General features: G+C 53.6%; 2 protein-coding genes across 4 annotated transcripts in view; both read right to left on the minus strand.

Moving 5' to 3' along the window:
- Positions 1-802: 802 nt before the first annotated feature.
- Positions 803-5,298, minus strand: GP1BB (glycoprotein Ib platelet subunit beta). 2 transcript variants are annotated; one of them, XM_039504555.1, is made up of 3 exons: positions 5,171-5,298; positions 4,024-4,143; positions 803-3,037 (listed from the first exon to the last, which is right to left on the minus strand). In XM_039504555.1, the coding sequence occupies exon 3, from the start codon at positions 3,027-3,029 to the stop codon at positions 2,415-2,417; it is 615 nt and encodes a 204-aa protein (XP_039360489.1). In that variant the 5' UTR covers positions 3,030-3,037; positions 4,024-4,143; positions 5,171-5,298; the 3' UTR covers positions 803-2,414. The 2 variants fall into 2 exon arrangements, with proteins under 2 accessions (XP_039360489.1, XP_039360488.1); XM_039504554.1 differs by lacking the exon at positions 5,171-5,298 and having other exon boundaries at positions 4,024-4,248.
- Positions 5,299-6,585: 1,287 nt separating this feature from the next.
- SEPTIN5 (septin 5) overlaps positions 6,586-14,730 on the minus strand; it is a 61,358-nt gene continuing 53,213 nt past the window's right edge. For both annotated transcript variants that reach the window (XM_039505587.1, XM_039505586.1), the window contains 3 exons: positions 13,793-13,928; positions 11,762-11,864; positions 6,586-10,943 (listed from right to left, as the gene is read on the minus strand). In XM_039505587.1, the coding sequence (XP_039361521.1) occupies positions 10,887-10,943; positions 11,762-11,864; positions 13,793-13,928 (296 nt within the window). In that variant the 3' untranslated portion in view covers positions 6,586-10,886. The remainder of the gene's footprint in view (positions 10,944-11,761; positions 11,865-13,792; positions 13,929-14,730) is intronic.

The raw sequence follows: 14,730 nt of genomic DNA on the forward strand, positions 1-14,730 counted from the left end.
GAGAGTGAGCACCAGAGACAGAAGTTGCATTGTCTGTCTTTGCTGTTGTCTTCTTTCCCTCTTGTGTGTGTCTGTCTTGTTCTGTCTTTTAGGAAACGGGCCTGGACTTTAACTACAACAACTGCAGCCTCTCCCACCGACCTTTTCTCTTCTCCCTCCCCACAAGGGCAGTTACTGCTTTATATCTTTAACACCAGCGACAACTCCCTGGAACAGGAGGGGTTCCTTCGACAGGCTCTCCGGCTCCAGGGACAGAGAACAAGGGATATTGGTCAAATGAAAGCCTTCTGTAATACTTTACATTGCAAATGCTTTCGCTGTCTTTCTTTCTGTTCTGGGTCTTAAAAAGACTGAAGAGGGTTTTAAATGTTTTTTGTTTTGGTTTGTTTTGGTTTTGGTTCTGTTTTGGCCATTGGCCTAAACAGGCTGAGGTCTCTGTAACCAAACCCCGAAGCTTGTTTAATGTTGGACAGTGACATGTTCACACCTTTGAATCTTTGGGCCCATTTCTTCCATCCAAATGAATACAACACCCCTCCCATGCACTCAGCCCCCTCCCAGGGCCTAAGCCAGGGACCACTGGAAACCACAGCTTCTTCCCATGACTGCCAAGTGGGTTTGGGATCAGCCCCCTGCCCCCACAAGGCCCAAGACTTTGGGGTGTGCCCTGAAGGCCCAGCTGGTGGATTGAGTCAGCAGGAAAAACCACGGACGGCCCAAGGGATGAGGTTTGTAACTAGAAAGCAAATGACGCTGATCTAAGCAGAAAAGAAAACGACTGACTCCCCAGCTTGGGATCCAGCCCAGGTCTAGGATGCCCCTGAAAGTGGAGCCCAACCATCCCCAGAACCACTCTGCCATCCAGCCTCCAAAACAATTTACTGGCCTTGCCCTCAGTGCCTCTGTAAAGGGAGTAGGATCGGTGAGCTGAGGTTAACCCTTCGGGTGCTGAGGAACCGCCAGTGCCCTCAGCCCCTGCCAGAGTGGTCCCTGGTGATGGGAACCAGTGACCTAAGCCGCCACTGTCCCAGTACCAATCCCCGGAGTTATTACAGGCCTGCAGGGCCACTGCTTCATCTTAAACGCCCGTTCCATCTTGCCAGCTCGCCTACCTTCCTCTTCGCCCCTCTCCTGGCAAATTACCAGGCACTCAGACACGGGCCTCGGCGTAAATAAAAACCAGAAACAACCCAAATCGTCCGTGTAAAACCTGAATTCAAAGAAACTCCACATTAAGAACCAGCAGTGCAGAGCCCGGGATGAATCTTTTCCCCCCCAATTCCATTTCCAAGGAACACCCTTTTTAAAACAAAGTCCCACCCCAGACCCTCTCCTGGGCGTTTCCCCTGCTTGCATGGTTTGCAAGGAGTTTAAAGCAGATACATGTTTCAGCCTGGGAAGAACCATCTGCATCAGCATTATTTTAATACGGTTTTGTTACAGACATGAAAGGACTGTTAGAAATGGCTAAAGCTGCATTATGTATTTCTTGCCATCTCAGTAGCCCCTAGAGGCCCCCGCTCCGCTGGGCAGCGTACAGACACATAGGAAGATGCAATCGCTGCCCTAAAAGGGCGAGGATTTCAGAAGCACTCGGCATTGGCCTGACTGGGCTCCCGCCTTCATTTAGTGGGAACAGAATTGAGGCAACACTGTGGGCTTTTGAACAGCCCCACCCGAAGCAGACAAGGCAAAGCGTGGCCAGCAGGGAGGAGCATTAGCCCGATTTTACTGTGGCACAGTGAGACTGATTGACTTGCCGCCTGTGACGCAGGAAATCAGAGGCAGAGCTGGGAAATCGAACCCATCTCTCCTGTGGCCTACTCCAGTTACTTAACCACGGGGCCAGCCTGCCGTCTTCGGCCCACGTTGTAACAAACCAGCAGAATCAGGGACTTTCTAAGCTCAGCCCCAAGTGTTTTAGCATGTGGGCTCGGCCAGTGGAGCCCTGGGACCAAACGAGCATGAAGCACATAGCAGCAGCGTTAGCTCAGACTGCCCTGGCCCTTGCCAGCTTTAAGTTAGTTCCTTCTGGTTCTTGGTGTACGTGATTCTGCACAGAGAATCACAATCTCTGAAGAGACCAGACCAGTAGCAGTTTTCACTTCAGCAAAGCAACCAAGTCTGCACAGGTTTGCTAAAAGAACAGTTGGTCCCAATCCTGTTTCGATCCCTTTGGAAGAGTGCAGAATTTTAACATCCCAAGATTAGCTGCACTGCGACAGAAGAATAGGCCAAGCCTATGTCTTGCTTTAGACAGTGGCCTGTTCCTGATGCTTCAGAGAACAGCTGGCTCTCAGCGTAATGCACCAGATGGCCCGTGCAACGCTACAATCGCAGGAGGAAGGATGTCCTTCCTGGCCCCGCTGATCAGTTTATGCCCTGAAGCATGAGGACTGAAAGCCCTTGTGACGTTAATCAATGTCATAGCCATTCTCTGAAACGGGAGCCCATGTATCTACGTGCTGGTGTATCTCCTTGGTGGTCTGCCTGGCTACATTGGCGATCCTCTGGAATCTGTTCAGGAACACGATAATGAAGACGAGCAGGACAGCCTGGAGGAGGATGAAGAGGAAGAGGCAGATCTGGGAGAAGAGCGCGATGCTGCAGTACCAGTACTGGCAGGTAGAGACGAGCTCATCCTCTGACATGTACGCGATGATCCTGCCTCGCAGGTGTTCTGGGGAGGCACACACCACGTTCCTATACAGGGTCCGATTCTGCTGCCACTGGAGCCACGAGCGCAGGTAGAGGATGTTGCAGTCGCATTCCCAGGGGTTCCCCCACAGGTAGGCCACTTGGAGGCTCAGCAGGTTATCCAGGAGCCCGCTGGGGATGCTGGTGAGCTGGTTGTTGTTGAGGAAGATCATCTGAGTTGAGGGGCTGAAGGACGCGGGGAGGCTGCTTTCGGTCAGCTCCTTCGACATGCAGTTGACGATGTAGGTGCTGCACTGGCAGGACGCGGGGCACGTGGGCATCACAAGGGGCAGAAAGCCCAGCAGGGAAAGGAAGAGGATCCAGCAGCGCATCTTCAGCTCTGAAACACACACACAGCCACCTCTGACCCTGAACCCCTTGGGACATTGTGCACAAATCTTAGGCACTCAGCATATGGAGAGCAGCCAGACACCTGGCACTGTCAAACTGAACAGAACAAACCCAGGGCTTTTCTTTCCTTTGAGGATTGAAGTTTTGCATTGAATTTGGTACCCAGGAAGATGAGAGACCCCCAGCTCTGACAAGGGCATAATTTCAGCTTGTATTGGGCAAGATCTCGCTCTCTCGTAATACTAGACAGGCGAGTGCTCCTGCTATTTTAGCCCTGGGTTTGTGGCGGGCAGATGGTTTATGATATGGCCAGACATCCACTAGAAACTGGCCCGAGGCCATCAAAGCTCATTTCCACTGGTGCCCAGGTTGGTGAAGAGAAGCTGGTATTTGCATGATTGCATTCCTGCTGCACTATAATAGCTCAGGAAATTCAGCAGAAGCAGTCACACGTTAGCACGCAAAGCTACTCATGCAGTTACAGGCTCCGCGTTACCTTTATAAGCAAGGTTTCATTAACAGCAGCTTCAGGTTATTACAGAGGCAGAAAGCTACAGAAGATTCAAAAAAGGATTAGACAGTGGCATGACTAGAAACAGCCAATGCAGTTTCCACAGCTAGAATAAAAGTGACAGAGACGAGCAGTTCTCATGAATCAGGACATATAAAGATCAGGTAGAAATTCCCCACTCTGGGACTGTACTGCAGCAGCAGGGGGATAATAGGAGGGGGCTACCCTTGTTCTGAAGGATCTAAGCGTTGGTTACTGCTGCAGACAGGCTGTTGACAGAGACAAGCCGTTGGACTGCCCCAGTATTGCAATTCTTGCAAAAAATCCTAAGGGTCGGCATTGAGTGTGACTTGTACAGGGTGTAAGAAGCTAGCGGCTTGGTGCCTGGCCATAACGCAACGCTGGGCAGTGAAGTGGCCGAGGAAGAAGGCGACGTTAGCAGGAAGCGCAGGGTCTAGACTCACCTTTGCAGATTGCTGCCCTGCTGGCCTCTGGCACAAGGAAAGAGTGTTGTAAGAGGGCACGCAGTGCAGGAGCATCTGCAAGCACCCAGCTGAGCGCTCTGCTAGCTCCCCCACTTGGCTCTGCAAGATAAGGGGAAAGCTAGTCCCAGGACTCCTCCCTGCCACGGTCTCGCCGGAACAGCTGAGGTTTCACCAAGCAGCTGTCCCGAGGGATGCAAGATGTGGTAAGGCCTGATGACGCCGGGTGAATGGCAGAGGGTCTTGGCCCAGAGGAAGGGGAGGGCAAAAGCATTTTGCTGTTATCTGTGAGCGGTCCAGCCCTGCCCTCTTCAACCCAGTGCCCTGTTTCACCCTGGCACCCTTTGGAAAGGTAGCAATCCTCTTAGATTATAATAAACCCAGAGTATTTGCTTTGTTTTCTGTATTGCTCTGCTCAGCAGCATCAAGAAAATATGCATGGCCCCTTGTGACATCCATGGGAGAGTCCTCAAAACCCCATCAGTCCCTGGGGAAGGGCCCATCCTTTCCCATACTCAGCTCCACTGTGTCTGCCTGGCTCTGTCTTGGCAATGGCAAATACCTCTCAGATTGTTCCCCCGCTCCCCAGACTGCTGTTTAGCATGCAGCTCCAGCCCGGAAAAGACTTAGCAATGGCAACCAGGCAGGATCAGGCGGAGATCTTACTGGTCAGCTGAGAGGTTTGTAAGGAAGCTTGGGGAACCTAACATCGATCAGTGTCAGCTTCAGTATGACAACACTCCAGGTAATTCCCATAATACTGTATGTTACGCCTTTCATCCTCAGGCCCTTTACAAACTACATATGCACAAACCTACCAGTCACTTCACAGCTGCCTGCAGCTGTTTTCAGAGTGTGCAGCACTGGGACAGGAAGTGAAGGAGACAGGACAAGGAGTCTCAGTATGGGACAGGAAGTGTCTGGCTCCTGTAATCAGTTGATCCTGGGGGACGGGATCTTCACTGGTTGTGGACAGGTCTCCCTTTAGTGAATCTGTCTAGTACATGGGGACCACATATGTCGGGGCAGGAAGCGAAGGGGAATATTCTATCCAACTGAAGCTGCAGGTGGATTTAGGCAATTACTCAAGATTCAATTGGACCAGAAAAATTCAGCTTCACACAATTACCATTGTGAAAAGCACCAGGGGATCTTTCATGACTGTTAAATTGGTTTCACATCTCGTCAGAAGGAGCATTCCTGGCAGCACGGTGTCCCCTAACATCCCGTTAGCGCTATGTACAGGGTCAGCGCGCCTCGAAGGACCTTCGTTAAAGCACTGCCTCAATCCCAGCCCTTCTGAGCAGCTGGTGACTTCTGATGAGGTGCTCTGGCTTTCAGCTGCGACCTGGCTCACTAGCTGAGTGAGGAGAGAGCAGAAGAGCCGCTCTGCTGAAAACTTGAAGCCTGGGAGAGTGCGATACTTGCACACACACCAAGGCAAGATCCAGGGGAAAGGAGAACGCTGCAGGCTGACTCGGCTGGCCAGTGCTGGGAAAGATAACGCTCATGGGAACATCGTGCTCTGGGCTTGTCTTGATAGAGTCAGATGACTCAGCAGCTCTAAGCATGTGCAGCTCCCAGTTAGCGAGGGGGTTTACCACATCCTGCCATCAGAATTCGCAGCACTAGGAGCTGCTCCAGCCTGAGCAGCAGAGCCAAAGGGATAAAAATAGACAGGCCAGTTGGGCACCCTTGGGATGCTGAGATCACATCCCCATTGCATGCATTAAGGGCCAAACCCTGCCCCCAGTCTCCCCGTGTAAGCCCATTGGGCCAGATTCTCTCTGCACCCATCTACACAGGGGTGTAAAATGCTACCAGATCAGAACAGGAAGGATTGACACCCAGCTGCACTGGTGTCCAGGATGACCCAAGGAACATGGCCAAGGAAAATTGGGCCCATTGATTCAGTGGGGCTGTAGCTGAAGGCAGGACTGGGGATAAAAAGTCTTCTCATACGCTTTAAAACCTTTCCGTTTCTAACAAACCAGAGTGGCTCATTCCGGTGATTACAGCAGAGCAGAAGGCAGGCAGGGAATCTGGCTCACAAACTGTTCAGCGTTTGTGGTAGTGTTTTTCTTTCATTTGGGGGGTGCTTCAAGACCCAGGTAGATTTTTCCATAGGCCAGAAAGGACCATTATCATCATCTGACCTTCTGCATAACCCAGGCCAGAGAATTTCATCCAGTGACTCCTGCATCCAGGGGCTGTGGAGTGCCGTTTAAAGTGGGAGGGAGCACAGATTTGCCCCCTATGCCTGACCCTCTCCTCTCCCCTTCTCCCCTCCGCCACCCCAGCATTCTGACCCCTCCGGCCCATGTTCCCCTCCGAATCTGAGTGAGTGGCGTTGTGTCCTGGTGCACAGGATCACGGGACCACTCAGGTTTGACCCAGCCTATGCCTATGTCCAGCCTAATCTGATTGAACTAGAGAACTGGACAGATCACGCCCAGGGGCATTTTCCAGGCATCTTCCATTTCTGTCCCCACGCCTAACAAGTCCCCCTTCCGCAGACAGAAAACAAATCAGGAAAAGGTCGTCTTTGTGGGTTTTTTCATGTATTTATTTCACTGACCAGTTCAGGTAGTAAACATTATTAACAACAATAATAGCCACCATCATCATCATTTTAATAAAATGGATACGTTTCCAAAGGGTTTGTTTCTCTTCGTTCACAATGACAAAGTACTCAACAGTAATGTACAAAAAAACCCAACCAAACTGACAACGGGGAAAGGAAGTGCCTAGAACAGAGCGAGGGGATGCGCAAATCACACGGGCACGAGCAAGCCAGGGTTACCAGGGTGGCTGTGTGCAATGAGGGAGCGGGGAAAGCCGTCGCACAGTGTGAAGAATGGAATTTCCCCCCCCCCAAAGAATCAGGATGCAGGAAAAGGCATGCGGGTGGTCAGCGAGTGCTGGCAGAGCCAGGACCCAGTGCAGCAATGGCACACAAACGGGGTCATCCCACAACCACCTCCCCAATCAGGCACACGGTTTGAGACGTGGTACCCACAACCCCCAGCGTAGCGACAGCTCATGAGAAGTCAGTGGAGCCGGACTCAGCTCCTGGAGTCGCTAAGAAATGCAAAAAATTGGCAAAGGCTTAGGATGCAGGGGTGTGTGTAGGGGTGTGTGTAGGGGGAAGGAGCATTCTAGCCATACTCTCTGCTTCCTTCGCTGCCAGAGGAGGCTCCAGCCTGCCTAGCCGCAGGAGGAACCACCAGCCATGCTTAGCCAGGAACGCCTCTACCAGGCATAGTGCGGCTCAATTCAACAGGGGGAGACTCCATGCTGAGAACACGCAGATAGAGGGCAGATCTCTAGAGCATTCCAGGGGTCACCTCCATTTCCAACATCTTTCCAGGCAGCCAACCCTCCTCCCAGCCTCCCAAGAGGAAGGAAACCTGCTGTGTCATCTTTGCTGGTGGGTCTCCATGGTGTTACTTCACCTCTGGAGAAGTTGCAGCTTCAGCTGCTTTGGCAAAAGGTGCTTCTCTCTCTCTGACTCCACGCTACCCCTGCCCTTGGCTGAGGAGTTCAGCTCTGTGTGGAATGAGTCTGGGAAACTTTACCTGATTTAGCAGAAGTTTGCACTGAGTTGATGGAGATGTCCTCACCAGTAAAGTGGGCAGATCTCTTAGTCAGCAATTCTGGCTGCAGGTGCCCTGTCCTGCCAAATGCCTCAGACCCACAGCCTTGCCCTGTGTCAATGCCTTGCTTGTGAACTCAGCCACAGGTACAGCTGCAGGCTGCACTCAACCAAGCTGTCACCTAATGCTCAAGGGAAGATGATCTCCTCTACCTCTTCTTGGGCCAAAACATGCTGGACACAGAGGCTCCCTTAGCTGGTCTGAAAATGTTACCACCTTACCTGCAACAGATTGTTAACTTGTGGAATTCACTGCCTCAGGATAATGCAGAAGCAAGGAACTTATCAAGCTTTACAAAAAGAGAACAGACGCTCCGATGAACAGGAACAGCATTTGCAGTTACACGAGCACGAATAAAACTGACACAAGTTAGCAATCCTCATGCATCAGGATAGTAGCTGATCACCAGCCCAGGCCTGGAAGAAGCTGTCCCCTCGGGCTACGATACCGCACAAGCGAGTGCATTATGGCGAGGCGACTCACACGTTCCCTCTAAGCATCTGGCATTGGACAGTGCTGGAGACAGGCGTAAATGGCCCCTCAATCTATCCTGGCATGGCATCTCTTACGTGCTTCGCACAGGGGGGACGGGACAGGACAAAGGAGCTGGGGAGATGACAACACTGCTCTTCTGGCCTGAGTTTGTCCCCCAGGCACACTGCACGGCTCTGCACTTCATTGGGGCAGCAAGACAAGGCTCTTAAACGAGCCAAAGCTCAGAGGTTCAGTTTGCTCTGGCCTAGCTTGGACATCTGTCCAAGAGGCACTGCTGCCCTTCGTCAGCTTAGCCTCTCCCCGTTATTTCCGAGATCTGTCCCGTCTCCCCTGCACCTACCCGAGACAGAAGAGGCTTGTCTGTGAATAACAGGCACCGCCCCAGCTACTCACCAACAGGCCAAGAAATCAGGGCCCTGCTGAGAGAAGCCAGCATGACACACTGCTAGCAGAAGCAGCCCTGGCACTTAACCAGACCCAGCCAACACTGCGCGTCACACCAAGCATCGGCCATTGAGGAGTCAGAGCTGGACAACACAAAGCCACAGGTGAATGGGCACCCACAGGACTCAGAGCAGGAACCAGGGGCTCGGCAGGAAGGACCCACCCCCATGTGCATCAGGCAATCAGCTCCTTGCCAGCACTCCAGGGAGTCTACGGGAAGACCCAGTTAGACTCCCTGGCTGGCCGCTGGCATTACTATCAGACAGGCCACACTTCTGGTTGCTCCTTACTGTGCTTGGTTAAAAATAACCCGACAAATGACAGCGGCCACTGCAGACACAGCCCTCGTATCTCTGCCACCAGATCCCGCCAGCTTGCCCTGCGCTGGGACTCAACCACGCAGGTCCCCCTGGCTAGGACCAGAGGCGGGAAACGGGGGATGCCTAAAGCTACTGCCCAGCAAGGCTGTTGGGTGCAGTCCTGTGTGAAAGGGAAGGGAGGGGGCAGTGCATAGCCAGCGGAGCTGCACTGTACTAAGCCTCCTCCCAGGGACTCAAATGCTCCCTTGCTGCCCACAATCCATTCAGCACCAACCTGCTCCCTACACAGCCAGGACTGGCCTTACGGGTGGGAGACACGGGCGACTGCCCAGGGAGGCGCCATCCAAGTGCCACAAGATGGCAGGCCTGGGCTGCTGGAGCAGGAGTGAATGCAGGCGAGCTCAGGGCTGGAGCCTCTGGCCAGCCGGGCGGGGGGCGGATGATGCTGCCTGGAGCTGCCAGTCTGGCAGGGAGGTGCAGGCAGCAGGGCTCGCCCCTGGGTCCCCCCTTCCCGGGGGTCAGGGAATGCATGGCCAGGGGAGCCCCCCGGCTCAGAAACTCCTCCCTGTGCAGCCGTGAGTGGGGCGGGGAAGGGCAGCCCAGGGCGCCATTTTCCATAAGGCCGGCCCTGTACATAGCCTGTCTTGCCGCCTCTGCCTTTCAGCTCCCCCGTGTGCACAGCAAGGAAGGTGCAAAGGAAAATGTCCTGTCTCCCCTCAGGGGCCAGCAAGGCTGCGAACGCTCAGGCATGAGGAAAGCTCCGACTTTAGGGTTCGTCTCCTGCCCTGAGGCTTCCCCTGTTCAGGTTCAAACTGGGACACTGCCCTCAGCGCCTTTCCAAGTGAGCCCCAGGCCTATGCACAGGCTGGATGGGGGGGCTACCCCTTCCCTCACCCCAAAGAGAGCAGGAAGCGAAGGAAAAGCCACCAAGCTTCCTGCTAACCGCTCCCTAGTTCTGCCGGAGACTCAGACCCACAGTGTGGTTTGGCCACAGCAGGGGCATGGCTGGCTGGGAAGATGCTGGCCCCCCATGGGCTGCTCCAATATTCCTCGTCTCTGCAAGCCGGGATCTCCCAGCGCCAAGCGCCACATCCTCCCCACTATGCTCTAAACCAGAGTTTCTCAACCTTTTTGATTCCAGGAACCAGCTCGCTGCCTTCCTAAGCGGTGTCAGGGAGATCTCAGGGACCGGCCGTTGAGAAACGCGGCTCTAAATGAGGGCAGTGGAAGCTGGAATCTTCTAACTTAGTGGGTGGGGCTGATCTCTCCCTTCTCAGTGCAAAAGATCCTGGAGTTTCTCAACAGGAAAATCAGGCAGGAATGTTCAGGCACCTTAAAAATACCCCCACAGGCCAGCGTCCCATGATCAACTCCCCCCACCCCCACACTGCTCTCCCATGCAGCGCAGCAGGGTGGCCTGGAGTCCCCAGAGGGAGAGGGTTGGCTGGCTGGGTCCAACTCACGAGCTCTTGGTTCAGAGGGACGTTTGTCCTTCTAAGTGCCTGCTCTGGCCCAGGGGGGTCGGGGGGAGGGTCCCAGCACCTTGGTTGGGAGTAAACATTTAAGTGCATTTACACAGAGTCGTCAAGTTCGTACGCCATAGAAACCGTGACTCTGAACAGTGGCGCGTTCCCTAGCCAGGGCTGAGCACGTCTGGAAGTTGGAACGGTTCTAAAACGCCTTAGACACTTCCCAGGCTTAAAAGAAACAAAAGAAAAACACACCAGTAAATTGCTAAGTGAAGAGCCTCTTCTGCACTCCAGCTGACAGGAAAGCCAGTGTCACTGCTAATAAATTAGGGGGTGGGGGGGGCACAGCTCTCGCCCACAAGTCTCTAGGCAACGGGGAACGTCTTCCTACAACGGCCACTTCTCAAGCTGGGCCCCAGAAGGTCGCCAGGGATTCCCTTTGCCCTCCATCCTCCTGGCTCTCACTGGTCCTGCATCTGCTGCTGCATCTTCTGCAGCATCTCCTGCATCCTCCGCAACTGCAGGAGAGAGAGAGAGAAGGTCAGAGAGATGGCGGCTCCGCCCCAGCCAGTGAGATGCTCTAATGGGGTGGCGGGTAGGCTCTGTTACCGGGACGGCATGTTTGTGAGGGGGGTTCTAGGCCCCCCTCGGTGCTGGGGCTGCGCGTGTCGCTTCTCACTCCGCTGTCTGCATGGGCTGGCTGGTGACGGCTCACAGGGTGCTCAGGATCACGCAGCCGGGGTTTGGAGGCGCCCCCTCCATCGAGAGCAGGATGGGAGATGGAGCTCGCCCCCATGTCCTGCTCCTGCCCCTTTCCCCAGTAAATCAGCCCAGCGACTGGCACGAGGAGGAGCTGGTGCTACAGTACGGCCTGGCAGCTGTGCAGCGGGCACTGTGTGACCTGGCCGGGATGTATGTTCCCAGCCTGCACTTGGTGCACTCCTGGTCGACGCACCCACTCACCTGACTCTAGGTGCTTCAGGTCACAGGGGTGGCCCCTGCCGGCTTTAAACCCTCTGACTCTGTAACCCAGTGGTGCTCACTCTGGCAGTGCTGACTGGTGCTTTGCTCAGAACTTGGGAGGGATGAAGGGCTTTCAAAGAGACGCCTTCTAACTCCTCTCCGAACACGATAGCTGCTGGCATTGGTGTGAACAGGGCCTGGCTCTGCAGTTCACGGGATGGCATTACCACAGCCCGAGCCGGACACAGCCTCCGGGCCCTGCCCTCCGGACTGAGAGCTCATGAGTGCAGAGGGCAGCAGAAGGGGGAGCAGGGACCAGCGAACCCCGGGGCAGCCTCGTCGCTGAGGAGGGCAAGGTGCAGTGGGTACTCACCTCTTCATCCTTCATTTTGATCAGCTTCTCCGTTTCAGCATCAGGCGTCGGAAGGGGCAGGATAGGGATGGGGCTTTCTATCCTGTTGTCCTGAGTCAGCTTACTGGGGGGAGAGAGTGGAGAAATTCAGTCCATTCCAGTGCCAGCCAGGCTGGGGTTTGCACAGCGGGGAACGAGGGCCTGTCACAAACACCCCAGGGCACAATCACAACCCCGTGTGCCTGGCCAGCCAGCTGGGAAGTGGTGCAGACACCAGGCCGCTTGAATGCAGTTTTGGGGAGCACGGCAGATGCGTGGGATCCATTCACACGCAGGCACGTATCACACGTGAGATTTCAGAAGAGCGGGCTGCGGGAGCTATAGAGAGTAAACCCAAGCCCTTAAAGAGCTGGCATCTCCGACCACCTTACGCGAAGGCCACATCAGCAAACCAATAAGCCACGAGCTGTGCTGATGACAAATTTAGGAGGCATTTACAGATCATGGTCTTGTGGTCTCTCTCGCTGTTTATGAGATAAATATACGCACACATACACCCACGCGGAGACAGCGGTCGGCAATAAATATCAACATTTGTCAAGCAACCGGACCACGTTCACAGGCCTTTTTCAGAAGGATCAGAACATGGAGCCAGTTTAATTACACGAAGCCTAGTAAGAAAGTTGGGGCACTACATTCAAGTGGTGAAAAACCCTTGGGGAACAAGAGAGAATTCCAAGGTGTCACTGCATCCTCTCGCCACGTGGTGGCCCTGTTCGCTCAATGCATGTTTATCTTAGAGTTCAGCTCCATAGGAAACTATTACATCCCAGTTCCCTCCTACTTGACGTGTAGAGAATCAGCAAAGACATGAGAATTGGAGGCAAATAACAGAGGCGTTGGATTTAGAACCAAAAAAAATGTGTGGGGGGGAGGGTAACTATTTTAGTTAAGTAATTTATTCTTCGTCTTCTTTTAAATGGTTACTAAATTCTGTATCTAAACAGTCTTTAGGCAAACAAGTCACTTCTCAGCTCTCTAGAGATAATCACTTCATACCTAGTTCTCTTGGGATTCTGAATTCCCTCCAATGAAAATAAAGAGGTTTGTCTGTCATAGAAATTTATTTCTATGCCCCTGTGTGGGCACATCTACATCACACGTATGTACCACAGGCACACTCAGATATTTACACCCAGTGTACAAGCGTTACTTGCCATCAGTGTAATACAGCCACTTCTGGGGTGGAATGTGACCGCACACAGCAACACCAAGCAACAGCTGAGCATAGGAAGGGATGGTCACAATCTACAACAGAAGTGGGCTAGAGATTTTTAAAAATTCGACATTTCAAATTTGCAGGGGTGGGAGGATTTTTTATGAGATTTCCGTGACCAGCTCCCCCTTCCAGCTGAAACCGCAGGGGAGTCGAATGCAGAGACCCATGAGAGCGGAGGGCAATCTTCCGAGACTCGTTAAGACTCAGTAATCGCTAATTGCTCCGACAGATGCATTGCCAGAGAAACAGCAGCATCTCAGAGGTGATGTCATGACTAAGACACAGCCACAGCTGGTGAGGACGTGGGAGCTGCCAACCCCCTGCTTCCAGGCTGCTGCTTTGGCAACATGTGCCGTTCACAGGCAAATCCCCAGGGGGATGGTTGATTCCCTGTTAATGTCACTAGGCCAGGTCTATTTTTCCTACCACTGAAAAGAGCTCCTGCACTAGGACCATCTATCTCGGTGCCCACAATACCGCAGGGCTGAGTGTGGGAGCGTCCAGGCAGGGACCGGGCTTCACAGAGGTCACCCCATGGTGGTTCTCAGACAGCTGAGACACTGTGATTTTGGTACGTTGGCTAGTTGTTTCGCCTTCCAGTACACCTGGCTGCCATCTGCAACTTCTCTCTGCAGAGAGCATCCCCCCAGCACCTGGAATACCCCTGAGCCCCATTAACAAGGAGCAGATGAGAGCTCCCCTGCCCAAGAGGCACCAGACACACCCTCCCCCTCACTCTGCACAGGAGAAGAGCACCACCCACGGGCACCCACCTGGTCATCTGCTGGATGCACTGAGCTCTGTAGTTCTCATAGTGAACATCACAGGTGACGTCCTTCAGGTCGTGCATGTGCGTCCGGATCAGCATGTTCCGCAGCTTCACGAAATCACAGTGCGCCTGGTTTTCCACTGGGGGAGCAGCAACAAACAGCACTTGGATTTCACCCCAACATCTGCCCAGGGCAAGGACGAGCAATGGCCCCGTCAGAGCCTCGCCACATCCAACCCCTGGCTAAAATGCTCGTCCCTGCAGGGTCCTTCCAAACCCCACTACTAGCCCATCTCCTACCACCCCACCTTCAGACATGCCCCCGAGGCTGCCTCTCTGGTGTGATACCAGAGCACTTGGGCTCAAGTTAACACTGTTTTAAACGTGAAGGGGCTGGAGGCAGAACATTTCCAACGACCGGGTCCTCTGCTGTAGGGCTTGTTTCTCCCCTTGCTCACAAGAGCCTGAATTTGCTGAAGGAAGATTGTGTGCACGCAGGCTTGGGACCAGGCGGGTTCTGACTGGGGACACTGGTTCCAAGGGGTATGGCTCGTATTCATCAAACCGGGCACAGTCTCTGGGACTGCAGCTAGCAATGGAAACTAATCAGAATCAAATCAAAGGGCTTTATGAGCCTGGTCTCTGGGTCTATCTTCATCCTAAATCTAGAGCCGGATCCAAAGTCCACTGAAGTCCATGGGCTTCTTTCCATTGGATTTTGGATTCGGCCCAGTCTCACTTGCTTTTGAAGAGGAGGAACGCACAACAGGGAGGTGAAGTCGCAGGCATGCCAGGGCTGCATTGAGGCGTGGGCACAGCCTGTGTGTATCTAACAACAAGCGTCACCCCGGATAGCCGTGCAGCCAGCAGCTTTACTCCTCTTCTGAAACAGTCATCAGCACGCTCGGCTCAGGATTTTCCAGTTACTTGTTCCCCTGTGTA

This window comes from Mauremys reevesii, linkage group 18, assembly GCF_016161935.1.
Source record: "Mauremys reevesii isolate NIE-2019 linkage group 18, ASM1616193v1, whole genome shotgun sequence".
NCBI classification, from domain to species: Eukaryota; Metazoa; Chordata; order Testudines; family Geoemydidae; genus Mauremys; species Mauremys reevesii.